At 61.8% G+C, this 25,753-nt stretch overlaps 10 protein-coding genes across 10 annotated transcripts; 5 read left to right on the forward strand and 5 right to left on the reverse strand.

Moving 5' to 3' along the window:
• Positions 1-483: 483 nt before the first annotated feature.
• On the reverse strand, positions 484-2,444 carry VTJ83DRAFT_5455 (uncharacterized protein; the record flags this gene model as incomplete). Its single annotated transcript, XM_071012057.1, has 4 exons — positions 484-1,829; positions 1,895-2,115; positions 2,201-2,270; positions 2,372-2,444. The coding sequence occupies 4 exons, from the start codon at positions 2,442-2,444 to the stop codon at positions 484-486; spliced, it is 1,710 nt and encodes a 569-aa protein (XP_070864830.1).
• Positions 2,445-3,831: 1,387 nt separating this feature from the next.
• VTJ83DRAFT_5456 (uncharacterized protein) lies at positions 3,832-5,252 on the reverse strand (the record flags this gene model as incomplete). The annotated part of the gene is made up of 4 exons (XM_071012058.1): positions 3,832-3,881; positions 3,970-4,376; positions 4,506-4,663; positions 4,818-5,252. 4 exons carry the CDS (start codon positions 5,250-5,252, stop codon positions 3,832-3,834), a joined length of 1,050 nt encoding a protein of 349 aa, XP_070864831.1.
• Positions 5,253-6,071: 819 nt separating this feature from the next.
• On the reverse strand, positions 6,072-9,842 carry VTJ83DRAFT_5457 (uncharacterized protein; the record flags this gene model as incomplete). The annotated part of the gene is made up of 2 exons (XM_071012059.1): positions 6,072-9,022; positions 9,089-9,842. The coding sequence occupies 2 exons, from the start codon at positions 9,840-9,842 to the stop codon at positions 6,072-6,074; spliced, it is 3,705 nt and encodes a 1,234-aa protein (XP_070864832.1).
• Positions 9,843-10,644: 802 nt separating this feature from the next.
• VTJ83DRAFT_5458 (uncharacterized protein) lies at positions 10,645-11,098 on the forward strand (the record flags this gene model as incomplete). The annotated part of the gene is made up of 4 exons (XM_071012060.1): positions 10,645-10,692; positions 10,769-10,865; positions 10,931-11,025; positions 11,078-11,098. The coding sequence occupies 4 exons, from the start codon at positions 10,645-10,647 to the stop codon at positions 11,096-11,098; spliced, it is 261 nt and encodes an 86-aa protein (XP_070864833.1).
• Positions 11,099-11,242: 144 nt separating this feature from the next.
• Positions 11,243-12,445, reverse strand: VTJ83DRAFT_5459 (uncharacterized protein; the record flags this gene model as incomplete). Its single annotated transcript, XM_071012061.1, has 1 exon — positions 11,243-12,445. One exon carries the CDS (start codon positions 12,443-12,445, stop codon positions 11,243-11,245), a length of 1,203 nt encoding a protein of 400 aa, XP_070864834.1.
• Positions 12,446-12,815: 370 nt separating this feature from the next.
• Positions 12,816-13,989, forward strand: VTJ83DRAFT_5460 (60S ribosomal protein eL8; the record flags this gene model as incomplete). Its single annotated transcript, XM_071012063.1, has 4 exons — positions 12,816-12,818; positions 13,078-13,152; positions 13,220-13,729; positions 13,789-13,989. The coding sequence occupies 4 exons, from the start codon at positions 12,816-12,818 to the stop codon at positions 13,987-13,989; spliced, it is 789 nt and encodes a 262-aa protein (XP_070864835.1).
• A 2,018-nt stretch (positions 13,990-16,007) lies between these two features.
• On the forward strand, positions 16,008-16,945 carry VTJ83DRAFT_5461 (uncharacterized protein; the record flags this gene model as incomplete). Its single annotated transcript, XM_071012064.1, has 3 exons — positions 16,008-16,017; positions 16,102-16,212; positions 16,353-16,945. 3 exons carry the CDS (start codon positions 16,008-16,010, stop codon positions 16,943-16,945), a joined length of 714 nt encoding a protein of 237 aa, XP_070864836.1.
• Positions 16,946-18,214: 1,269 nt separating this feature from the next.
• Positions 18,215-19,676, forward strand: VTJ83DRAFT_5462 (uncharacterized protein; the record flags this gene model as incomplete). Its single annotated transcript, XM_071012065.1, has 3 exons — positions 18,215-18,443; positions 18,587-19,379; positions 19,475-19,676. 3 exons carry the CDS (start codon positions 18,215-18,217, stop codon positions 19,674-19,676), a joined length of 1,224 nt encoding a protein of 407 aa, XP_070864837.1.
• Positions 19,677-22,088: 2,412 nt separating this feature from the next.
• Positions 22,089-23,069, forward strand: VTJ83DRAFT_5463 (uncharacterized protein; the record flags this gene model as incomplete). The annotated part of the gene is made up of 1 exon (XM_071012066.1): positions 22,089-23,069. One exon carries the CDS (start codon positions 22,089-22,091, stop codon positions 23,067-23,069), a length of 981 nt encoding a protein of 326 aa, XP_070864838.1.
• Positions 23,070-23,340: 271 nt separating this feature from the next.
• Positions 23,341-24,629, reverse strand: VTJ83DRAFT_5464 (uncharacterized protein; the record flags this gene model as incomplete). Its single annotated transcript, XM_071012067.1, has 4 exons — positions 23,341-23,746; positions 23,808-23,925; positions 24,001-24,199; positions 24,318-24,629. 4 exons carry the CDS (start codon positions 24,627-24,629, stop codon positions 23,341-23,343), a joined length of 1,035 nt encoding a protein of 344 aa, XP_070864839.1.
• Between the last annotated feature and the right edge of the window lie 1,124 nt (positions 24,630-25,753).

Raw genomic sequence — 25,753 nt, forward strand, 5'->3', positions numbered from 1 at the left:
GGGCCTCTTGCGAAACGAGGCAAGAAAAGAAAAATACGCCTACTATCAAACTACTTCTAGGTCTGCATTTTTAACACCATGTAACTCCAGGGTTGTCAGACTCCGTAAGGTAGGAGGATCAAGGGTCTCGAGAAGAAAAAGGTAGGAATGGTAAAACGTGAAAAAAAAAAAAAAAAAAAAAAAGGTACGGACGGAAGGGAAGCAAAGCAATGTAGGTACGTAAGCCAATCCTCCTCAAACACCATAACAGAAGAAAAAAAAAAAAAAAGAACAAAAAAGGTCTCGAAAGGGAAGAAAAAAAAACCAGGAGGCCAGACACATCGTGCCGCGGTCTGCGTGGGGCATCATATCCACTCCCGCAGCGCAACGCGCCCTTCTAAACTCTGCCTTTGCCTGCCCTGCATCATACACCCCAATCAACAACTTGCCTGCATCGCCCGCTGCTGATCCGTCTACTTGACCTCGGCATCGCGACTAGGCCTCTCAAAACTGAATCAAATCCCCCTGCCCGCTCTGCTGTTGTCCCCCGCCGCCCCGCGCCGCAAACGGGTTGTTCGTCCCGCCGCCCATGCCCGCGGGGCCCGTGGCCGCAGGCACCACTTGCCCCAGGCTGTTGGTGCCGTACGAAACCGTCGGCAGGCCCGTCGCCTGCGGCCTCAGGAACGGATTGCTCCCCGTAGGATCGGTCGTGATGCGGTTCAAGCCGGCGCCGGCGCTGTTGACAAACACGCCGGGCGCGGTATGCTGCGCGGGGATGCGCAGGTTGCCCGTGTTGCCAAACGTGTCCATGCCCTCGCCGCTCGCGAGCAGGGCGTTGAGCTTGGCCTCGTGCTCGCTGAGCTGTTTTGGAGGCTGCTGCAGCTGCTGTTGCTGCAGCTGCGCTTGCTGGTGCAGCTGCGGCTGGGACGCAAAAGACGTGAGCGTCTTTTGCTCGGGTAGCGATCCCAGCGTCGAAGACTTGTACCCGGTCGATGGCCGCTGGGCGAACGGGTTGTTGGAGCCCGTGGGCGTCGGCTTGAGGGCCTGCGCGGCGTTGTGGCTGGCCCAGGGGTTGTTGCTGCCCGGTTGCAGGCCCGTGGCATCCTGCTGCATCTGCATCTGCGGCTGGAGGAACTGCGATTGCAGCGCTTGCTGTTGCTGCTGCTGCTGCTGCTGCTGCTGGAAGTAGGGGTTGTACCCTGTGACCTGCGGTTGGAAGGTCATCTGGGGCATAAGCTGCTGCTGCGGCTGTTGCTGCTGGCCAAACGCATCAAACGCCGTCGGCTGGCCGAACCCGTTCGAGTACCCGTTCAGCCCTGTCGGCTGCGCTTGGAAGCCCGCGTACCCGTAGCCCGTGGGCTGCATCTGCATCTGGTTGGGGTCGATGGGGTTCGCAAAAAAGTCGACGGCGCTCCCCTGCTGATAGCCCTGGTTGAAGCCCGTGAACTGCGGCTGGGCCGTCGGCGTCGGCGTGTCGTCGAACAGGGACGCCGCGTTGGTCTCCTCCAGCTCCCGGCGGCGGCGCTCCTCCTCTTCCTTGCTGAGCTTGATGGCCTTGGCAAGGTCGTCATCCTCCTCGTTGGCCTGGCGGCTCTCGCGCTTTTTCCTGTCTTCCTCCTCCTGCGCCTTGCTGGCCTCGATGGCCAGCCGGTATTCGAGGTCCTCCTCGTCGTTGTAGGATCGCTGGGGCCGCTGCCGCGGCGGCTCCGGGCGCCGGGGCTCGCTTTGCTGAGGAGCGTACTCTTCGAGGCCGTGAACGCGAGACTTCCACGATCTCCTATCGGCCCGCTCGGCGCGCAGCCTCTCGTCGTCGAGAATGAGGGCGGTCAGCTCCTTGGCGGCAACACGAACTGCAGAAACATCGCCCGTCAGCCTGCCGTCCCTCGGGAGCGCTTGGATGGGCGTCGCTGCCTACCGTTTTGGCCCACGTCCCGGCCGTCTTCGTCAATGTATTGGAACTCGCGCAGCGTCTTGATGATGAAGATGTTGTGCTTGGCCCACGTCACGACCAGCTCGGACCCCTCGTGCAGACAGTAGTCGGTGACCTTGAGCGCCTTGAGGACGTGGCGCCAGTTCTTGCCCTTGTCGTTGAGCCGCTTGTCGAGCATGTCCATGATCTCGTAGAAGTCGGTCGACCTGATGAGAGCAGCCGACGCCCGTCAGCGATCACCCTCGAGCGATGGCGGAGAGCCGCGAGCCCCGTTGTTGACGTCGCACTTACGAGTTGTACGTCAGCTGAGCGATCTCGCTCATTTGCGTCCCCGTCGGGCCCCATGGATCGTTGCTGGTCGCTGTACGCCTTGGACGTCAGCAAAAACTTGGTGCTTCAAGCGGCGCATGCCCGGCACGGAGCAGCGTCGCTCCCGTCTGCGGCGGACGGGATGGAACCCACCTTCGCGCACTTTGATCTGCACGCTCGAGTACCCCTTTGTGACATTTTTGACGCTCCGGATGACCTTGGACATTGTGACGTCGGTAAGGGGGGATTTGGTGATGGGAGAGGCGGGTTTGGCGGTGTCGCGTCAAAGGGGAAAAAGGAGGATCTTTGAGGGTCGCCGACCGGAGATGATGGGAGGTATGTAGGTGGTGCGTCGCAGACACAGTTGGTCGGCGGACGGATAGGCCGTGCCGCTGGAGCTTGGCAGGTTCCGGACTCGCGTCACGCTGCGGAAATGTCGCAGTCGCCCGAGGCGAATTTTTGTCGGGATGGCCTGGCGCGATGGATGACAGTGGCGGCGTGAAAGACGGGACGTTGGGGCAGACGGCAAAGGCTGGCAAAAGGAGGGAAGGGAGGCTGGTTGGGATCGCCTGGACGCTTCGTCGGCCTGGGAAGAGGGTATCGGATGGGGTTGGAGCTCGAGGGGATGTCGGAAGGCGTTGGAGCGCCGGTGAAGGAGGAGGGGGCAAGCTTGGCTGCCGCTGCGGCGCCACAAGCGTGGATTACGTGGATCCCCGGCGAAAGATTACCGTATGGAACAGAACACTGGTACGGCCAGAGTACCTAACAGGAGAAAACAACGGCGGATTGAGGCCGTGTCATGGGGCGCTAACTATGTGTTTGTTGAGAAACAGCACGAGCAAGACCGGCGGGTGGACCGTGGCAAAATCCGGCACTGTTCTGCGCAGTATTCAGCGGTGCGTCGAACCGTTGAGCGCATCCAGCTGGTGCGGAAACACAGAAAATCAAGGCGCTGTCTGTGGGAGAACCTGGACTGGACTGGACTGGACTGGACCGGGGGGAGGAATTCCAATCTTGATGCAAGGCCAAACTCGGAGATGGGCCATTTCGAAGGGCTGGAGCCAAGCCTTCCAGAAAGGAGTCGTGTCACACGCCGAGGCTCATGACGTCACGTGAAAGCGTCTCCATCCAGGGGCCCAGCAGCTGACGACTACTTGTACTATGTATTACGCCGTACGAGCGACTACACCGTATGTACACCACCCCGAGGCTCTGCATCTGAAACAGGTCATCCCATAGCTGAGTTTGACCTCGGTACCTATTGTATAGAAAAGCCTCGAGCTTGTTCTACAGGCCCAGGGTACGTAAGCACGCAAGCAGGGTTCAGTACGAAGTCAGGCACAGGGTGGTTTCAACCATTTCCGAGCTACAATATCAAGTCTCCTCTTGCAAGCCATGACGACCTAGGTAGTTTGATAACAGGCCTTTCCCGGCCTAAGACAACCAAACAATATCCTCGGAGCACAACGACTACAACAGCAACTACAACAAAAACAAAAAAAAAAAAAAAAGAGAAGAAAACCATACCGTACCAAAGACTGTCAGCAGAGAGGGTTCGGAGCCATCGCAAACAAACTTGGCTCGCCCGTCAACCACTCCTCCGTGCCACCCTCCTATTTCTTCTTCTTGATCATGGGGCCCTGGCCCGGGAGATACGGGAGCCCTGCATAGCACCATATCAGCGCAAAAAGCCCCAACGCAAGACCTCTGCGGGCGAGGAACAAGGAGAAAAAGGAAGGGAGACAACTTACAACCCTCCGTCTCCTCCCCCACCATATCCGGCACGGTGCACCTGTTCGCCACCTCCATGGGCTGCTTGGCGAGCGTCCCGCACCCGTCGTAGAAGCACTCGGACCTGTCCATGGCGCGCTGCAGCGAGTCGCCCTTCCAGCCGAACAGGTAGTCGGCGTGCGTCCCGTATCCGTGGCCCCCCTGGTCGCCCTCGACCTCGAAGCTCCACACGAACGGGTTCGGCGCGCCCTCGGGCCACATCTTGTTGAACTCGCGCGTGTCCCAGACGGTCTCGAAGGCCACCTGCGGCACGCGCACGGGGTGCGACGGCGGGCAGGGCGGCGCGTTGGTGAAGCCCTCGGACACCACCGTGTTGTACATGTGGGATTGGTGGTCGGGCGAGTCGAGGGACTTGCCGTCCCAGCAGCTGGTCGGAGGGCGGGCCAGGATTAGATGTCTTTTTCTCGTCCAGCGAGGAAAAATAAAAAGAAAATAGGGAGGGGAATGAGGATTTCAACCCGCCCTCGGGCCGAGGGGCGTATCCAAGGGGACTCACGCGGGGAAGTGGTGCGTCGTAAAGATGCCGCCCGGGCAGGGCTTGTCCGGCATCTCGTTGGTGATGCGCCCGCGGCTTCTCTCCGTCATGCATTGGTAGCTCAGGCCGGCGTGGACCTTCTTGTCGGCGGCGGGGTTGCCGACCACCATGCGGAAGCCCTGGTAGCAGCCATCTCGCGTCAACAACCCCCTCCCCCCCCCCCCCCCCCCCTTTCGAACCATAAAGATATGGCCACGGCTATCCAGGGGCTCGGGATGCTACGTCACAAAAAAAAAAAAAAAAAAAAAAAAAAAAAAAAAAAGGGAAACTCACCGGCGGAAACGCCTTGATGGGCTGCCTCGCCAGGTTATCCCGCATCAGATCAAACTGCGTATAGTACACCGTCAGGCCCCCCTGCGCGCCGTCCGAGCCGTGCAACAGCGGCAGCACCGGCATGACCGGCACCCGATGGTACGACCCGTTGACCGGATGCCGAAAGTACAGCGTCGCGGTCCAGTAGTTGGAAAAGTCCTCGGCCATCTGGCAGGTCGTGCACGTGGCCCGCTCGCCCACGTCGCCCTCCATCGTAGCGTTGAAGGCGTCGCCGCCGACGATGTGGTGGACATGGGCCGACGGGTTCGAGCCGGGCTGGCCGGCCGGGTCCAGGCGCTGAAAGGTGAGCGTCGAGCAGGGGAAGCGCAGGCCCGCGAGGGCGGGAGGGGCGAGCGCGGCCCAGAGGAGGAGGGAGGGCGTCGGAGGGGGTTTCATGGTGGGCTCGGGGGCCGTGCGGCGATGGTGGGAGCGGTGACGGTCAGGCCGGTGGACGCTGGGCTTGGAGAGGAGACGTCGTGAGCAGCCAAGGCGAAGACGGCGGAAAGCATCCTCGTCCCAGCAGACCGCTGCCGCGCCAACGACAACCCCCTTTTTAACGTGACCTGATGTCTCTCCCGAATGCCCTCTCGCTATCCCAGCATCAAGTCGGGTGCTACGCTCGTCACCCCCATGCATCCAACGCCGCGATCCAGCAGGGAAGCAATTCCCCAGAGGCGAATCATATCCTCCGCGGGCTGCGTCGGCCATTACCCGTCGATATCGAGCCCCATCCGCCCAATGGCCTCCTCGCCGACCGGCCTGCTCGATGCAGCGCCGCCATTTACAAGCCGCATAGGCCGGCTCGGGGCCAGCGGGGTTGCCGGCAGATGTGGTGCAGGGCCAAGTAGTTACCTCCCCCTTCTATAATAGAGGCCCGGATATGACCCGGCATGCGGACGAGTGAGAACCTTAATGCAGTGTCAACCCAGCCGTAGGGCATAATATGCCGACAGCCATGCCGGCTCCCTTGCCGGGCATAGACTGCGCCAGAGCGGCACCGACAGCTGGACCAGCTGCATGCCGATTCGCGCGCGCGAATCAATCACGGCCGGCTTCATCTGCGTCCGGAGTTTGGATAAGTCGTGCAAGATAGTAACAACGCGGGAAGCGGATCGGAGACCCAACTGCTTGTCAGAATAGTGTCCTGCGCAAAATCAACCCTGCCCTGAGGGGTCATGGTAACCATGCCTAGATGCTCTCCGTACACCAGGCGGATCAGAGCCGCCTTCTAGGTCTTCTTCCATACGCCACCCTCCTCCCCGGCAACGCACGCGGGAGCGTATAGTATGTCCACAGAAGCCGAGGACCAACACACGACCAACCAGTCACACAAAAGTCCGGAAAACGCTCGTGGTATATCCGATAAACAGACAGGAAAAAAAAAAAAAAACACGCGGAAGACCAACGCCGCCCATGGTATAGTACTATGCCGTTCCCATTCCCGCACCCTTCGTCCGCGCTCAACTCATACGCCCCCCATCTCGACATCCACCCCTCCTCCTCCTCCTCCTCCTTCCTTTCCTTTCTCCCCCCTCCCCCCTCCGCCCCCTCCCCTCCAACGTGCACCGCCGGGCTCTGCACCTGCACCGTGTCCTTCACCCCCTCCGCTTCCTTGGCCTCCTTTTTGGCCGCCTCCAGCGCCGCCAGCCTCCTCGCCTCGATCCACGCCGGCGGCAAGCCCGGACCGCTGTCGGCGTTGCCGTAGTCGCTCTTCTTGGCGCCCTTGGGCCAGCGCCCGGGCCCGCGGCCCGTGCCGCCCGGCTTGCGCTTGTTCGTGCTTCCGGTGCCCGCGGCTTTGGGCCGCGAGGCGGCCGAGCGGCGGCCGGCCCCCGTGCGCCGGCGCGGGCGCGACGTGGCCGTGGCGCTGGCGGAGCGCACCGGCGGCGGCCGCGGGAGGAGGCTGGTTGGCCTGGGCCCGCCGCGGCGGCCGTTGATGGGCGGGACGACCTCGAAGCGGGTCGGCGGGATGTTCTTGTATTGGTCCATCCAGCTGGCCGGGGTGCAGGACGCGTCGCGCGCGGGCTCCGCGACGGAGGCGGCCCCTGGGGCCCCTGAGGCGTCGGTGCCGTTGGCAAGGGCTCCGTTGGGCTTGGATTCGCCGTTGGCCAGGTCGTGAGGGACCAGCTCGAGCGGCGGCGCGGGCGGTGACGTGGGGGCAGCTGGCTCGGCGGGCTCGGCGGGCTCGGCGGGTTCAGGCGGCGCTGCCAGCTCGCCCGCCTCCAGCGGTTCGGTCGGCTTGGGAACGTCTGCGGCCTCAACCTCCGGCTTTGATTCCTCCGCCGCGATGTCCGCCTGGCCCGCAACGCTTTCTCCGTTGACGAGCGGCGCCTCCGCGGGGATCACGGGCTTCGCCTCCTCTTCCTCGTCCCTTGGCGCGATGGCGGTCAACGCCGGCCCCAGCTCAAAGTTGGTCGCGTTGCTCCTGCCCATGACATAGGGCGTCCACGTCAGGGCCTTGGGGTTGAGCTGCACGTAGCCCTTGGCCTCCCACTTCGCCACGTACTCGCGGCAGTACTGCAGGTCGACGCGGAAGGCGTACAGCTGGGTCTGCGGGTCCCGGACCAGGCACCGGAGACCTTCCAGGGCCGATATCACGTCATCGGGCGTCATTCCCGTATCGTCCGAGATCTGCCGGATGCTGAGGCCGACCTTTCCGGACCTGTCCTCGGAGAAATGCTCCAGGAGATAGCGGCACATGACCAGCCGCCAGTAGTTCCGGTACGACACCAGGCCCATGTCGGAGAGCGGCTTCTCGGGCGAGCCCGACTTCTTTTCGGTCCTCGTAAGAAGGTAGGAGAAGTCGATCAGGAGGTTGCCGTAGCCCTTGCGTTGATGGATGGGGAGCGTCAGGATGCAAGAGACGTTGTTCTGGCTGCTGGCGCGCTTCTCCTTGGAAAAGTACCCGACAAAGTGATAGCCCAGCTCGTCGTACTCGCACAAGACGTAAAAGAGGAACGGCTCGACGTCGTAATAGAGCGTCTTGGAGCCGAGGAAGAGCTTGGCCAGGAGGCAGAGGTTCTGGCAGTAGACGGGGTTCTTGCGGCCGTCCACCTCGAACACCGACACCGAGCCGTCGCGGTAGATCTCGTCGCCGGGCGGATGCTTCGCCGGGCACTTGAGCTTGTGGCGCCAGGCGACGTAGTCCGAGTTCATGTACTTGAGGCAGAACTCGCAGATGTAGAGGACGCGGTTCCGGCTGTACTCTTCGGGATACGGAGCGGCGTACCAGGTATCAATCTCCCAGCCGCCGAACTCGATGCACTCGATCTGGCTGGCGGGGCCTGCTGCCTTCTTGGACTTCTTGGGAGGCGCCTCGACCTCGGCCTGCATCTTGAGCAACCGCTGCCGCCACTCCTCCTCGGCCCTTTGCTTGGCCTCGTCGAAACGACGACGGTCCTCGTTCGTGGGCATCGTCTTGGACGTGTCGGCCTCGGCTTCCGTGAGGATGCCGCCGTACGGTTTGCCCTTGAACTCGTCCATCTCCTTGTCGTAAAACGAGTAGAAAGGCTGGGTGTAGGCGCTCGGGGTGAAGGGCGTCTGGATGGCGGAGAGAGGCAGGGGGGCGGGGCGCTCGACCCTCGACGTCCTTCGCGCCTGGCGGCCTCCGCGCCTCTTGGGCCCTTTCGGCCTCCTCGACAAGATCTGACGGAGATCCGACGCATTCACCTTGAACTTGACGAGGACGCTGTTGCGCGTCCTCTTGACGATGGAGGCTGCTTGGCTGGGCACCTTGAGCCGCAACGACCGCGACACGGGCCTGGATGAGTCGTCCTGGCGCGCCGCCGCATCTTCGTTGCCTTGCTCATCGCCTGTGTTTCTGCGCCGCTTCCGGAGGGCCATGATGGTCTCGTCGCCGTCGACGGACGACGTCTTGCGCTTCCGGAGCACGCGGGAGCCGTCCACGGATTCTTCGTCAGCGGCCGGCTGGTGGAGGTCGGAGTGCGAGTCTGCCTGCGCGCCTTTTGGTGATGGCTTCGGGACGCTGGTTTGGCGCTGAGATGCGGCCGCCTGGCTGTCCGCCTCTCCGTCGACCAGGGGGGCGTCGTCAGGGTCTGCAGGGGCATCGGCCTCCGAATCCGAGCCCTCGTCGCACTTTGGGCATTTCCATGTGTCGGGATTCTCATCGCTCCTCAAAGCATCATTCTCCCGGGCGCATTGTTGATGGGCTGTTTTGGTTAGCCGGCAAGCCAGCGAGGAGGAGGGAAGGGTTGGCTGGTTGGAGGTGGACTGACCATTCTCCTGGCATTTGGTGCACGCTAGGAACACCTCAAACTCTTCGCCGGGATCATGTTCTTCGTCCTGTTTGCAAAAGATGCAGAGACCGGTGGTGTTTTCAGACTCGTCGTCGTCGTCGTCATCGTCCGCCTCGTCGTTCTCTGCGCCCTCCCATTCCCCGTCGCCGTCCGAGTCGCCATCGCTCGCGCTGGCGAGGCTTGCGGACTCGTCGCTGCTCGCATCTTCGTCGTCGGTTTCTCCCGGCCGTATCTTGACTGCACCGACTCCTTCGTCGTCGTCGTCGTCCCCCTCCTCTTCTTCTTCCTCCTCTTCAGCGTGGCCATTTGTTCGGCTGCTCGACCTCCGCGTTCGACGGGAGGTCCGTGTGACCAGCTCATCGTCATCCTCACCCTCGGCATCCTCGTCAAACACGTCGCCGTCGTCGTCGTCGTCGGACTCGTTGCTCTCGCTGACGTCATCTTCGTCATCGTGTTCCCCATCTTCGTCTTCGTCCTCGTCGTCTTCGTCTCCATCGTCGTGGTCTTCCTCCTCGTCTTCCTCCTCGTCGTCGTCATACACCATCTCCTCGTCCCCGCCGTTGTTCTTGGGGCCCAGCCGGACATCGATGTGGCCGTGAGCTCCGAGGGCGCCGTCGTCGGTCACGTCGATGTCGCCCTCGGCGTCTTCGTCTCCCGCCAGCTGGGCCTCTTCCCGCTCCGACTGCATGGCGCTATGCTGCAGCTCGTCCTCCATGAGTTGCGCGTCCGCCATCTTGGTGTTTGTGTTCCCCAGTTCGGCGTCGTGGGGTGGCGGCCAGGGAGGCAGCGCCGGCCACGCGAGGTTGGATGGGCGCGCCTCGGGATCAAGCGTCGCGGCTGTGGACACCGTTCATGTCAAGCACGGATGTTGACAGGCGTGGTGGCTGCAGCTCATCCAGCGCGCATGAATGGCGACGGGTCGGCGACGGTTGGCGGCGCAGAGAAGCTCGCGCACAGCGACGCAATGGGAACTGCGAGGCGCAGGTTCGCGGTGGAGAAGCGCAGGGACGGTGGATGCGCGTCGCGCCCGTGGCGGCTCCAGAAGGCGGAAATCGAAAAACCAAGCTCGGATTCCGACGCTGCGGTGGGATCTACGCGCGAAGGATGGCGTGTTTTGGCGTTCCCTGGCGCTGTTGTTGTGGAAAAATGCAGAGATCGCAAATGCTGAAGCTGCTGGTCGTCCCGTCTTGAAGTGGTCGATGCGCCGGGCTGGCCCCCTGGCATGGCGCCTCCCTGGCTCCGGGTACGCAGTATGCTGAGCTTAGTCATCCGCGCGTATCACACGGGCCCCACATCCCCCCCCAAGCTTCCCAGAGCTGGCCTTCCTATTGGTGCCTGAGGCATTAACAATGGCGGGCGACCTTCGTTCGCCAATTCCCGAGACAACCTCAACGACCTCCGACTCCGAAAGGCGTGGGATCGCATTCGCACAACACAGCACAGAGGACAGGCTTCGGTAGGGCACCTGTGTTTTTGTGCGGTTTTATGCATTCGGGCGCAGGACTGACAAGAAACAGGCCGACGAGATCGCCACAATGCCGGTTCCTTTCGAGACTCTGATTCCCTATGGCCTCATCATCGTCGTACGTATCCCGGCGGCTCTGATCGATTCCCTCTCCGCGGCGACCTGAGCAGGGCGGTTGACGATGCGGTTGGCAGATGTTTGGCGTGACGGGCGCCGGCCTGAACAAGATCAAGAACATGCAGAACGGCGGCGTGAGGCACAGGTGGTCTCTCGACCAGTGGGACAAGCAAAGTACGGCCGCCATCCTGGCACTTGGAGCCTTGGGAAATTGACGCGCTGACCCTTTGTTTTTGCAGTGATGGACCGCGACAGGAGGCTCACGGGCAAGCTCCGTGGTCAGACGGACAACCCGATAGCGCCGCCGGGCTTCGAGCTGAACAACCCTTGGAGAGTGCGTACCATGACGCTGGTGCGGTGCCATGTCCGGAGGCTGACGTTCCCAGGTCGAGAAACGGTTTTCATAAAGCAGGAAGAGCGGCAGGACGACAACCACGACAGGGCGAGGGTTTCTGGGGAACATTTCTCACATGCATCGAGCGACCCCCCCCCCCCCCCCCCCCTGGGTCCTGGGTCTCGCGAGCCTTGCTCTTTGGCAATGGACAAAAAGTTTAGATTTGTATCTTGGCCCGATTCTTGTTCAGACCCTCAAGAAGCATGCACGCTTGACAGATCTCCTGGCTTGACATGTACCCGCACCGCTTGCAGTTCCCCAGGACCTGCCGAGGCGCCCCTTTGCTAGCGTTGCCCGTCCGTATCGGCACGTCCCGTTTCTCGCCCCGAGCAACAGCTCCCTTGGCCATCGTCTTTGTGACGTCAATTTCCAGCCCCTCGTGCGCCTCGTTGTCGCGCAGCTGCTTGTCCATGGCAGCCATTTCGCCTCCCGGCGTCCGCCCGCTCTGGGAGCCGCATCCGCCAACGTCATCATCCACGACGACCCCGGCGGCGGCCTTCTGTCCCAAGCACGCGCAGGAGGACGGCTCCTCCCCCGGTACCAGCCGGGCGGCGTCCTCCCCGCTCCGCACAATGTCCAGAATGGCCGTGGGGCGCACCCTCTCGAGCTGCTTGACGAGGGCGCGGGCGCTGCCCCGAAACGCCTCCGGGCTGTAGATGCATTCTGTGCTGAAGTAGTCGAGCTTCTTGTGGTGAGCATAGAGCACAATCTCCTTCTCGTACGAGTACTTGAGCGGCTTGCTCCGCTTGACCTCGGACCGGCTGTCTCCCGTCACGATGCTGGTGCTCCGCGAGAGGCGCGCCAGGTCGCCGCGGAGCAGGTTCATGAGGACCGTCTCGGCGACGTCGTCGGCGTTGTGGCCCGTGACCACGTGCTTGATGCCCAGCATCTTGGCGCCGCGATCGAGCGCCTGCCGCCGGAACACGCCGCAGTAGGTGCAGTTGCCCTTCTTGCCGATCGTCTCGACGACCTGGTCCATGGTCCAGCCGTACAGCTCGTCGTAGCCCACAATCTTGAGCGGCATGTCGTACTGGACGGCGTTGCGCCTGACCGTCTCGAGCGAGTCGTCGCGGTACCCCTTGATGCCCTCGTCGATGCTCAGCAGGACCAGCTCGAGCCCGTACCCATGCCGCTCGTTGAGCGTCTTGAGAACCGAGGCCAAGACGGTCGAGTCCTTGCCGCCCGACGCCCCTATCGCTATCTTCTCGCCGGGGTGGAAGAGCTGGGACGATGTGATGGTATGATGCACCTCATCCTCAAACACCTGGATGAAGCAGCCCTTGCAGAGCTTGGCGTGATTCTTGGGGCGCTTGATGACGGCGCGCTCCGTCTTGCAGTTGGCACAGAGAGCGCGGGCCATGTCGAAGAGGGGGGGGGGGGGGGGGGTGGATCGGCGATGAGTCCAAAATTCCGCCGGGGTTATTGCATCTTCAAGGTTTCTGCCGGCCCCTTGTCGAGGTGAGAGCTTGGTCTCTGCGTGGATGAGCGATGAGCCCCTCGAATCCGTCGGCGGCGGGCGATGGCGATGTCACAAGACCGCGATAAGATAACGAACCTGGTCCCCACATTTCCCGGGCCCCACCAAACCCTGCGGTCTGTGCGTCTTTCCATCCACAAGTTGCATTTGGGATTTTCTTGCCCAAAGCTGCCGTCGAAAATCTCTCCCGAACTTTTCCTTCTCCTCGTCAACACGCTCCGGAACTGAGCATCGCCCTTCGCCCAACGACAAAATGGTAAGCGTTTCTTGACGACGATATACTATCTTTCTCTTTCTCTGCAAGGCATTTTTCAATGCCGCATTGCAGCATGCGCTCGACGGCTCTCGTAGCCGTGCGAGCAGCATGGATTCCGCTCGGCGGTTGAAAAACCCCGGGTGAAGAATGGCTTGAGCTGGCTCGGGCGCGCGGAAACGCCGCACGGCCGCTCTCTAGAGTTCAGAAGACGACAGTCAATGTCACCGAGCATTTGCTGATGTCTTCTTCTCAATGACAGCCTCCGAAGTCTGGTAAGAAGGTCGCTCCGGCCCCCTTCCCTCAGGGGAAGGCTGGCTCGAAGAAGGCCCCCAAGGTAAGTGTTCTTGGTTCCCAAGTTCCCCCCCCCCCCTCGCACGCCGTGTGTGCTAACGTTCTTCGAGAACCCTCTCCTTGAGAAGCGGCCCCGCAACTTCGGCATCGGCCAGGCCATCCAGCCCAAGCGCAACCTGTCGCGCATGGTCAAGTGGCCCGAGTACATCCGCCTCCAGCGCCAGAAGAAGATCCTCAACATGCGCCTGAAGGTGCCTCCTGCGATCGCCCAGTTCCAGAACGTGCTCGACAAGAACACGGCTGCCCAGGTGTTCAAGCTCCTCAACAAGTACCGCCCTGAGACCAAGGCCGAGAAGAAGGAGCGTCTCCTCAAGGAGGCCACCGCCATCAAGGAGGGCAAGAAGAAGGAGGACGTCAGCAAGAAGCCCTACGTTGTCAAGTACGGTCTCAACCACGTTGTTGGCCTGATTGAGAACAAGAAGGCCTCGCTCGTCCTCATCCCCAACGATGTCGACCCCATCGAGCTCGTCATCTTCCTGCCGGCCCTCTGCCGCAAGATGGGCATCCCCTATGCCATCATCAAGGGCAAGGCCCGCCTCGGCACCGTCGTCCACAAGAAGGTGAGCGCCGTCGCATCGCCCACGAGACGCCCGGATCGGTTCGCTAACCTCTGCCCCAGACGGCTGCCGTGCTCGCCATCACCGAGGTTCGCTCCGAGGACAAGAACGAGCTCGCCAAGGTCGTCTCGGCCATCAAGGAGGGCTACCTCGCCCAGAACGAGGACTCGCGCAAGAAGTGGGGTGGTGGTATCATGGGCTTCAAGGCGCAGCAGCGCATCGCCAAGCGCAAGAAGGCCCTCGAGACCGCGATCAAGGTCTAAAGGAGCAGCAGCACCGGAATGGGCGGATGGGCAACGGGTTACACTCACGAAAGGCGTACGGGAATACCAAAAACAAAACCAGCTCAGGGAGAATATACTGCTTGCCTGCAGCCACGCACAGGGCGTCGATACCAAATTTTTGTTTCGGGTTGTTTTCTTTCCGGTTTTGGGACAGCATGAATGCCATGGACATGGATACCCCAAGATGCGAAAGTTGAAAAATGCCCATGTTGGCCGTGATGGTGTTTGATTCGCCCATCTCTATCCCAACCTCCTGATGCCCGCAGCGGATGTTTTAGGTTGAGTTTTGGTCTTATCAGAACCCGACGTCGCTGACACAAGACATCGTCGACCAGGAGCGAGCTTGCATCAAGACTGACAGTCTTGGATTGAGCTTTTGCCGTGTTTGCTTTGAGCACGCGTTATGGTTCGTTATGCCATCGGCATCCTAGCTCTTGCGCCAACCCAGCCGGAGAAGAGCAGCCGTTGTGCCACGGGAGCGGCTGAAGGCGGGCCTATAGTAGTGTTCCAGTCTACATAGTAGATTGCTATAGTAGACAACACGGGAAGAGGGGAGGCCAAGGCCAAGAAGCCACAGCACAGAGAGCGCGCTCGCTCAACGGCCCTGGTTCAGCAGCCCACTGTGACTACGCTGCCGTCCGCAATTGGTAGGTCCAGCGGCAAGGTCGCATTGCGCTAGTGGCCATGATGTCAGATGATGGAGCTAACGAGGGTTGTCACCCTCAAGAGAGGAACGCGGTAGGGGATTCGTCGGCACGGTTGGGCCGCGTGCGCCCCCGCGTTTTCAGCATATCAAATCGCCAGGATCGGAGGGGAAGCGAAGCCCAAGAGGAGTTTCACGCCGCGTCTTGGACGTGAGACAGTCCCCCGGGCCCAGAGATGCCGTTGGCGGGCACCCAAGTCATGTTGGACAGGCCCGCCGCAATCAACAACACGACGGGCTGTGTTTCACTGCACCGGGGAATGGCTGGCTCCCTCCGGGATTTGCCCTTTCGGGAAGAGCTGCAACCCATGTCACGGGGGGCTGCGGCAGGTCGCACGAGCACACAGTACGCAGTATGATGTGCGAGCCCCGTCCTTCGGAGTGGACGGCAAAGTGCGGGCGCATGCACTCGCACGCTGCTGCTGCTGCTGCGGCGGCGGCGGCGTCGGGTCGGATGGATGGATGGAGGAAGGGAGGGAGGAAGGGAGGGAGGGAGGCGCGCGCATCACCCAGCTGCGACAAGCGCTTATCAAAGGGTCCGGGGTTCAACCCACCCTGCCGGGCTCTGTTCGCTCGAGGTTGTGGAAGTCTTCATAAACGGAGCCATCTCCCGGGGAACCTGGAAGCTGCAGAGGAGCTCGGTAGGGGCTGGTTCTCGACATTTGCTTTTCGTCTCACACGGTCTCACTTGGGCACCTCGCGCGAGCTGGGTCTCTCCCGAGAGCAGAGCGTCTTCCCAACAACCACCACTGTCCCCCCACGCGGCACTCCGCACGCTTCTCCGCACTTACACCGCTTGCGCAAGTCAACGCAACGCAACCAAGATCGGCCCCCCGGCCAGTGAGCCTTGGCCATCTCATCAGCAACTTTCTAAGCTTTTTTCAGGGCTCGTTCTTGGCGTGGGGAAGGGGGTGCCCTGGTCGGTCCCCTCCCTCCTGTCCGAAAACGCCATCTCGCTTCCTCTCTGGGAGGTGGTGCGAAGTCCACCTGTCTATCAGTCAAATAGCACCACCTCGCGCACCTTTGTCTGCTGATTCGAGTCGCACAAACGACACGACCACACACACTGCCTTGACCTACGGGAGGAAACAGAGAAAAATCGCTCGCTCACTTTCTGCCGCGTACATTATCCATCTTCCTCTCTGCCAGTCCTCGGACATCTTCCTCCCTCGGTTTTGGCTTTCTCTGCACTCTCACGCATTCACGGTCGGGTCGTCCTGTCGTTCCATCTTCTCTTCTGCCTCGTGTTATTCTTCTTCTGGCGAAGGTTCAATCCATAAAGAAACCGGTCATCATGGCTCAAGGTGGGTGTTTTTTGTTGATTTCTTGCGTTTCCTCTCATCCCTGAAAGGGAAACTCGACGACTTACACGCGATGCCCCGAAACAGAAGACAGCTTCCTCTACGCCCTGAGCTCCAACAACGCCTGGGCCGCCTACAAGTCGCATCAAAACCCCAACTTCTTTTCCAATCTCGCCCGCGGGCAATCGCCCGAGATTCGTAAGTCTCATCTCGCCGTTTTTGTTGTTGTCGTCGTCATCGTCATTGTCATCGTCGATGCGTTCCCCATGACTCGATTTCCCCCCAACAAAACCAACGTCACCTCGCCGCTAACGCACGCCTTCCCTGTCGCCGCACAGTCTGGCTCGGCTGCTCCGACTCGCGCTGCCCCGAGACCACCATCCTCGGCCTCCAGCCCGGCGATGTGTTTGTGCACCGCAACATCGCCAACGTCGTCTCCCCCACCGACATCAACACGGCCGCCGTGATTGAGTACGCCGTCGCCCACCTGCGCGTCCGCCACGTCGTGCTGTGCGGGCACGCGTGCTGCGGCGGCGCGGCGGCCGCCCTGGGCGACAACCGCATCGGCGGCGTGCTGGACACGTGGCTCATGCCGCTCAGGGCCCTCCGCGCGCAGCACCAGGAGGAGCTGGACGCGATCAAGGACCAGGCGGCCAAGACGGTGCGCATGGCCGAGCTCAACGTCGAGGCCGGCATCAAGGTGCTGATGGCGAACCCGGTCGTCGCCGAGGCGATCCGGGACCGGGGGCTCGAGGTGCACGGGTGCTTCTTTGACATTGCGAGCGGCCGCGTGCGGGATCTGGGCGTCGGGACGGGGTCCAAGTACCTTGCCCGCGCCGCCCGGAAGAAGGCCGGCGAGGAGGTGGTGAGGGGGCACCACGCCCAGCTCGTGTTCAACGGCGGCAGCGCCGTCATGACGGTGCGGGCATAGGGGGGGTGGGCGAACGGGGCCTCTGGACGTGCCCCGACCTCCCCGGAGTTTGGTTTGGTTTGGGTTTTGGGCGGGTTGGTTTGGGGTCTCAGGGAACACACACACACACACACCCAGGAGGGGGATAACACTACATACGGGCGGACCACGGCGTTCAGGGTTGGGTTTTTTTTTTTTCTGTCGGACATACCGAACTTGTTCACATACGTTATGGTACACAGTACATACATATCACAGAACCAGAGAAGCCAACAGGGCATGTTTTGTTGTTGTTCTGCCTGATGCCAGTCAAGTCATGGTGTGAGAGAGGTGTTTTTGTGTGTGTGTGTGGTATGTGTGGAGTGTGTGTGTGTGTGAGAGAGAGAGAGAGAGAGAGAGAATGTGTGTGTGTGTGTGTGTGGCCTTGGGTTCCCACACAATGCTGTGAGAGCCGTTGGGCCCTCCAAAGCGTGTGTGCGTGAATCCTCCGCCATGCCCGACCAGGGGTCCGTCTCGTCTGCTCGTCTGCGGGCTCTTCACGGGCCCGAAGACAGAGCCCAAGAGGCCGGGCGGGGCACAGACGTTGGGGGGTCAACGTCGGAACCGGCCAACGTCAACGCGGGGGTCTCTGTTGGATCCGATCCACTTTCTCTCTTTCTCAGCCGCCGCCAGTGATAACTCGTTAGGGGTGGAGCAAGGTTTAGCGAACGTGTCCATCCTCCAGCGTGGTTGTCCATTCCAGCCCCGGCTCTGTGTGGAGCGCGTCCCTCCTCCTCCCCCCCCTTCTCCTCAAACCCCCAGCAACCGCCAGGGGGGACGACGGCGTGATCACGAGACCACCTAACGAATGGAACTGGGCTATGCGAGATTATCGATATCCACCTCCCTACAGGGCCCTGAGAGCGAGCCATCGAGCGCGTGCGTCGTCCGCTGCATCTCACTCGCTCCGGATGTGAGATCTCCCAGATTGCCGATCTCCACGCTTCATCCCCCCCCCCCCCCCCAGGGTGGCCAAAGGCCAACACGACGACCTTGGCGAGCCTCCCCCGCGCGCTCAGCACCCGCTCCGAGTCCGGAGGGCACCCACCCCGGGCATGTCGTCATTCGCTTGCTTGGTTGCTTGGGTCAACAACAACAACGACGCCGCCGCCGCCGCCGCTGCTGCCGCCGCCGCCGCCCACCCTGCCAACGGTTGAACTGGATCCGGTGGTGGAGACAACAAATCCCACATCCCAATCGAGTGTGCCACATTGCAACAACGCAGGGCCGGGCGCCTCGGAGACCGAGATCATGACGCTCACGGTGCTGAACGACGACCAGATCCGAAGCCTCGTCGACAACCTCACCAAGGATGAGCTGAGCCAGTTCGGCGCCAGCCTCGCTGCGGCGCTGCATGAGTACTCGGCAGGGCCGACATCGTCCGTCCAGCAGCCCGAGAGGACCTCGATCCACAATGCTGCCATCGGCGCCACCACGCTGTTTATGCCTTCGTCCAGCTCCATGGGTAACAGCGTCAAGGGTGCTTCCCCCCCCTTCTCTCCCCCCCCCTCTCCGCTCCTCGGTCGCCAAAGAAATACAATGAATGCTACGCTCAGGAGCATGTATGGATGTATGTATGTACTGCAACCTCGACTAAACTAACTCATCAACATGATGCTCCAGTAATCACCCTCACATCCCCTGCTCCTCCTCCTCCTCCTGCTCCCACCTCAGCACCAGCCACAACCACCGCCGCCGCCGCCACACCCGCCACCATCCCCCCCACCGGCGCAACGCTCCTCCTGACCCCCACCGGCGCCCCTCGCGGCCTCCTCCACGCCCGCACCCTAACCGCCTTCCGCACGGCCCTGGCCTCGCTGTCCGTCCTCCTCCGCCGCGCGCGGCCCCCCGGGCCCCGCGGCTTCGTCATGGTGGTCTTTGGCTGCGGCGAGCAGGCCTACTGGCACGCGCGGCTGGCGCTGCTCGCCCTGGACCCCGGCGCCGCGAGCCGCGTCGTGTTTGCGGGGCGGTCGGCGGCCGCCGAGGAGGCGATGGCGGCGAGGTTCGAGGCGCTGCGTCGGGCGGGCAAGGCGGCGGAGGAGGGCTGGGAAGGGTGTTGGGTGGGCGGCTTGGGGAACGGGGAGGGGGAAGACAACAAGAAGGAGGACAGGGAGAGCAGGCTGGACGCGCTGCTCCGGGAGGCGGATGTCGTCGTGTGCTGCACGCCGTCGACGGTGCCGTTGTGGCCTGCCGGGGTTTGGGACCGGGGAAGCGACGCCGAGGGCCAAGGGCGCAGCAACAAGGGACGGCTGGTGGTGGCGATCGGGAGCTACACGCCCAGCATGAAGGAGATCCCGCAGGAGTGGGTTCGGAGGGTGATGGACGAGGGCCTGGTGATTGTCGACACCGTCGCCGGCGCGCTGACGGAGGCGGGGGAGCTCATCGAGGCCGGCGTCACGAGGGAGCAGCTGGTGGAGTGAGTTCATTTCGCTCGTCCCTTTTCGCCTTGCCTAGTTTGGAGGGGGAAGAAGGGGTTCATCTCGATGGGAATTCTGACACGACATCGCACAGGCTCGGGACGTTGCTGGGTCCTCGGGGGGAGGCTGGCTTGCAGGTCAAGGGCCGCCAGGTGCCCGACGTCGGCCAATGCCTCGCGCAGGGAAACGTCATTTACAAGAGCGTCGGCGTCGGGCTGATGGATTTGGCGGTTGGCATGCATCTCGTCAAGCATGCAGAAACCAAGGCCGTGGGCACGGTTCTTCGGGATTTCTGATGCGTGCCATGACCGAGATGACCAACGCACCATGCATTATGGGGGGAGGTTGACTCGTCTCGGACTTGCTGCGCGCTATCTCTCGATAGTTTCGGGCGGTCTCGAGGCCAGCGTTCGATAAGAACGGCCTTGGGGAGCATGGTGACGGACCCAAATTACTGTGTATCCCCCCCCGGAGCCTGGGGGGATAACGCACGCTAGTTTGTTATCCACCCACCACGAACCCCTCGACAGACAATCAGGAGAACGCCTCGGCTGCCAAAGGAAAGCCGATGCAAAAGAGCCCACCATCTGTTTGGTGAAGTGCCGGTTATCGCCTTATCCAAAGCTCGGCATTGACGTTTGTGGTCGTGGTCGTCGTTCTCATCTACACAGTATCTCCTCCGCTGTCCATCCGCCAAGAAAAGACTAGCACACGCGTTGTCTCACCTTTCCCTTCACCGGTACCTCGCAATTATTACCCAGAACTTTATGAAAAAAGAATCTTGAAAGTCAAGAAGCAAAAGGATAATAAAAAATCAAAATTTCACCAAATCAAAAAAAGAAAAAAAAAGAAAAGAAAGAAAAACAATAAGAAAAAAAAAGAAACGCAAAACAGAAAAAGAACAAGAAAAAGAAACAGTAAGCATGCGAGTGAGGCAAACAAGAAGAGTGGCGAAAGGGATGCTGGATGCACAGGACAAGAAAAGAGCCCTCGGCTGTCGTCGGGGGGTGAATGTTGGCCATCGCTTGGTATTCCCGGGGCGCCCGGAGCCATGTCGGGGAGAAAGAGTGCTATCACTAACTAATTAGTTCCATAGAAACGGAGCGATGCGGTGAACCAAGAGATTCCTTCTCCGGGCCCCCCCCCCCTCTCCCCCGGGCGCCGATGGAGGTGGGGCCGCATTCCGCCTCCCGTCCCGGAACGGCCGGACGGGGCCCGGGGGTCCCGGCACGGAACGGGGAGCTCGGCCTTTTTGGTGAGCCAGCCGGCCGATGCCTTGTCGGGCGACGAGCCCGCCCGGAGGATCGAACCATCCCCCACCTCATCGAGAGGGAGCCGCTGAGCCGCTGCATCTTTTCTTTCCAAGGCCGAGAGGGGGCTTCTCTGGCCCTCTCAACCATCCTGCCATCCTGCATGGGCTCTCGCTACCTGCAGAGAAGCGTCGGTTTGGATCGAAGCTGTACTCGCATTCATAGTCTCGTTGTGGTGCATTCCCTTGGTCATTTGTCTATCGAGCACGGTACGGACCGGGGGGGAAAGAAGAAGAAGAATCAACCATATCCGCTTGCGCGGTCGGCGGTTACAGCCGCCCGTCCGCAAAGTAACACTCTGAAGAGGGGGGGGGGGGGGCGGGGATGGCCTTGGACGACACCGTAGAGGCAGAGCCCTGCGTCGTCGTTGATGACGATGAAGAAGATGGTGGCGCTACAAGACGCGGCCGGCATCGGCGTCGCCGCAAGGGAGAAAGGCTTGGACGGCTCTCGGCAGATTCGCTGGGTCCGTCGTCGTAGACTCCTCCTCCGCCGGGGCTACGTAATCACTAAACATCGGCGGCCCATCGGGTAGTGTAGGTACGGAGCAGCAACGTCGTGGCGTTTGGGGGAAAGGAAAAAGAATAGGTGCAAAGGCGTACAGGCAGTCGCCCTGTAAGCCAAGACAAGAACGTGTCTGGGGAGGACTCCTTCGAGCGAGGTCGATGATCTGTTCAGTTGGATTCTGTTCTTGGAGCAGAAAGAGTGTGTGCTACTATACATACAAGGACGACCAGCAAATGCCGAGCGTGGTGTAGGTAGGTACATAGGTAGGTGGGTAGGCAGGTAATGTCTTTGTAGACCCTGTCGTTTTTCTTTTTTTTTTCTTTTCTTGTTTCTCTTACAGTAAGTGCTCGGTACATTGGTACATTCTTTCTTCGCTGCTTTTTTTTTTCTTTTCTTTTGAAAGCAATGGCTACGCCAACCAAGGTGCCTAGCAGCCAAGCTGCTTTCTCTGCTGCTTGAAAGCTTCTGTGTAAAGCAGCGTCGAGGTTGAAACAAGGTTGTAGGGAGGGCGGCGGCCTTGACCCGCAATGTTGAGGGGACGGAACCCGGGCCCCTCCCTCCAAACATGCGCTCACCCCTCACCCTCCACAAGCCGCCAGAAGCCAGCCCGGGGCCACTTGGATTTCTCACTCACACACACTCACGCACACACACATCTCTCTCTCTCTCTCTCTCTACACGGCTCACCAATTCAAGGGGATTATACCTTGTCCACCAGACGGGAGTTGACCATAAACCTCCCGCCACCCCCACCACCAAAAAATTATACAGGATTTTCTTCTAGGTAGCATCCACTCATTGACCAGCCCGGTTCTATACCTTAGCATCTCCAAAAAAAAAAAAAAAAAAGAGCCAGAACAGCAAAGGGAAGAAAAAGAAGAAGGGAAAAAAATGGCATCCCCCGCCCCCACCACCCTCACAACCCCTCCACAGGATCAACAAGATCAACGAGATCAACAACAACAACAACAACAAGAACCACCACCCCCCTCCAAGGCTCCTGCCAAACCCACCACCCCAAACGCAGACGCAGACGCAGACCCTGACCCGGCGTCGGATTCCGACCCCGACGACCTGGCCGCGGCCGACCTCTTCGCCGACCCGCCCGGCTTCTACCCCCCGTCGCCTCCGTCCAAGACGACCACCTACACGACGCCGGCGGGCGCCGCCATCACGCTGCACCTGGTGGGCCACTCGCCGCTCGAGGCGCACCACCTCTGGAACGGCGCGCGGGTCATGGCCGACGTGTTCCACGCGGACCCGTCGCTGGTGGCGGGCCGGACGGTGCTGGAGCTGGGCGCGGGCGCCGGCCTGCCGAGCCTCGTGGCGGCGGCGCTGGGCGCGCGGCGGGTCGTCGTCACCGACTTCCCCGACCCGGAGCTCCTCGAGGTCCTGTGGCGCAACGTCCGCGGGTGCGCGCTGATCCCCGGCGTCGGGCCCGGCGGCGAGGTGGACGACGCGCGCCTCGCCGTCGCCGTCGAGGGCTACGTCTGGGGCGCCGACCCGGCCCGGGTGCTGCGCCACCTCGACGAGGCCGACCGGCGGCGCGGCTTCGACGTCTTGGTGCTGGCCGACCTGCTGTTCCGCCACTCGGAGCACGGCAACATGCTCAAGACGGTGCGGGCCACGCTGCGCCGCCGGAGGGCCAGCCGCGCCTACGTCGTGTTTACGAGCTACCGGCCCTGGCTGCAGCACAAGGACCTGGCCTTCTTCGACCTGGCCCGGGAGCGGGGCTTCGTCGTGGAGAAGGTGCTCGAGAGAAAGACGGAGCGCCCCCTGTTTGAGCAGGACCCGGGCGACGAGGAGGTGCGCAAGACGGTCACCGGGTGGACGCTGCGGTGGCCCGACGACGAGTGCGAAGACGCCCAGTGAGCGCCAGCTGTGGCTACCGCAACGGCAGCCCGAGGTTTTTTTTGGGGGGTGGGTGGGCAAAGAGACACGAGATGGATGTATCATTATGCTATTAGACAACCCGGGTATCACACGATGACGCTTGCACCTATCCAGAGCAGCAAGAAAGGAAAAAAAAAAAAAAAAGAAAAAAGAAAAGAAAAAAAACCAATACCGCGCGGCTCGCCTCCGCTTCCGCCCTGCACTCCCTCAACCGCCCCCTAATCCCTGCTCCCTGCTCCCTGCTCCCTGCTCACAACGCTGCGTGGTGCAGGCTCGGCGGCCTGCTCGAATACTCGGGCGGCCTCTCCGGGGCGCGCCACCCGTCCGAGACGAGGTAGCGCTCGTACCCCAGGGACGACATGGTCTCCGTAGACGCCCGGGACCGGGTGATGGGGGTCGGCGGGGGCCGATCGTAGCTGGGGCGGCGCTCGAAGCTCGGGCGGCCCTGGGCCATGTCGGAGCTCACGGGGTGGTAGGGCGGAGGCGGCGAGTGCCGCCCGCGAGGCGTCGGCGGGGTGGGGAGCGTCTCTGCGGGGTCGGCGTGCCCAACGATGCCCCGCTCTACGTCGGCCGCCGGCTCGGCCGGGTGGCAACCCGCGAGGGAGGACCGCTTCGCGCGCCAGGCGGTGACGGCGGCCGTGACGAAATACGACAGGCTGAGGAGGGGGTGTCAGCACGGGTCTCGGAAGACTGGCGGGGAGGAAGCTTGGGACGCACACGACGACGCCGCCGAGGGCGAACACCACGTCCAAGGACCGGCACACGTCGCGGCGGTTGGCATCGTCGCCGCGCTCGCCGCCCTTGGCGAGCTTGAACACTTGGCGAAGATCAAATTCTGCAACCTCGCGTGTCAGCCACCCGCATAGAGGTAACGCAGACCCTGGAGAGGGAGGGGGGAGGGATGGCGCACCGCTGTTGGAGGCGAAGCTGCGGCATTCTCCCTCGTGGACCGCGTCGAGCATGACGAGGGTGTTGAGCATGGCCATCATGGCGACGCCGTCGCCAAAGAGGGTGCCCAGGCCGGCGACGGGCTGGCGGGTGGCGCGCACCAGGCGGAGGAGGCACGGGACGACGAGGACGGCGGCATGGTAGATCAAGGTTACCGAGAACTGGGCACCCGGGGACCCTGTGTCAGCCAACCCTCTGCTGCGACGGGGCCGTGGTCTTGGCTGGGTGTGCGACGCGATTCGGCATGTCTCCCCGTGGGGGTAGGTTGGAGCGGCGTACCTGAGTCTTGGCCCAGCGCATCAGCCGGCCGCCGTGTTGTATCCCATCGGCTTGGTCTTGCCAAGGCGCGCGGTCGCGGCCGTGGTGCAGCACGCCCGACCTCGTGGCGCTGCGGAGGGCGCAGTAGGCGAAGGCGAAGTAGCAAAACTGGAGGAGGCGGAGAAGGGTGAGCCCGATGGCGGACCAGTCGCGTGGGCGTCGCGTCGGCAGCTTTTCGTCCATGTTGTCCATGTCATCGTCCGGTTGGGCCCGGGTCCGGCCGCCGTCGCGGGCGCATTGCGACCGTAGCCGGAACAGGGAGCAGCGAGGCATGGCGGGAGGAGGGCGGGCGAATCGAGGCCGGCGGGGAAGGGATCGAAGGAGGGGAGAGGCGGCGGTCGACCAACCTCCCGCAAGGATGGATCAAAATGTCGGGATGGACCAGGTCGGCGTTGTGTGGGTGGTGACGGGAAGGGGATGGGCGGTGTTGGTGTTGGTTGTGGGCTGCAAGCGTCGGGGTTGAAAGGAGTTGAGTGGGAGTTGAAGGCGTTGAATCGAGAATGGACGGGGAGCATGAAACTCAGCCCTAGCGCATGTCGCCGAGGGGGATGGATGCATGGACTGGGCGTTGGAGTCGGTGGGCCACCGAGCAGCAGCAGGTACCTGAACTTACTGCGTAGGTCCTGCCGGACCTAAGGTACCCACCTTATTAGTTCGTTGCCTAGGTATTTTACTGTGTACTATAGTAGTAGAAGCCACGGGACCTCGTGTCCCTGGTGGCCCGAGCCCCCGAGCAGCAGCGGCAGCCTAAGGTACCTACCTACCTAAGGCACCTACGTATCTAAGGCACCTACCTAAGATGCCTGCTGACCTGACTGTCGGGTGCAAAGTACGCAGTAGGTACCTCAGGCAACCAGCACTGCAAACCAGCAATTGCCCGACAGGGATGGATGGGATGGATGGACGGACGGAAAGACTTGCCCGGGAACCCCACTCCTCTCAGTGTGTGCACTAACCAACGTTACTGTGTAGTTAACGACCCCAGGTACCCGACGTTACCTTACCTACCACAACAACCTGAGGTAAGGGTATGATGTAAGGTACCTAACTACTGTGTATAGTACTATACACAGTAGGTAGTAACCTGAGGTGCCCGTGGATGGCAAGCCAAAACCGCCCCTTTTCCCACCAGCGTTCGCTTCTCGGTCATGCTCCCGCACTGGAACCTGGAAGTCCGTTTTTTTTCCTTCCCAACGGTCCCAGCGGTTTCCCGGTTCCAAGCTGCCGTGTCCTTCTTCTTGCCCGCTGGGCGACCAATCAGCGATCGCCCTGTGTCGGGATGGCCCCCCCCCCCTTGAGCTTGCGGGAGCCTGAGAGAGGCTGTGCCTCGCCCCGGCCTCGAATCATCCGAGCTTATTTGCCCGGAACATGCCGATGACGCGTCACCTGGAAAAACG

The sequence above is a fragment of the Remersonia thermophila genome, chromosome 5, assembly GCF_042764415.1.
Source record: "Remersonia thermophila strain ATCC 22073 chromosome 5, whole genome shotgun sequence".
Taxonomy (NCBI): domain Eukaryota; kingdom Fungi; phylum Ascomycota; class Sordariomycetes; order Sordariales; family Chaetomiaceae; genus Remersonia; species Remersonia thermophila.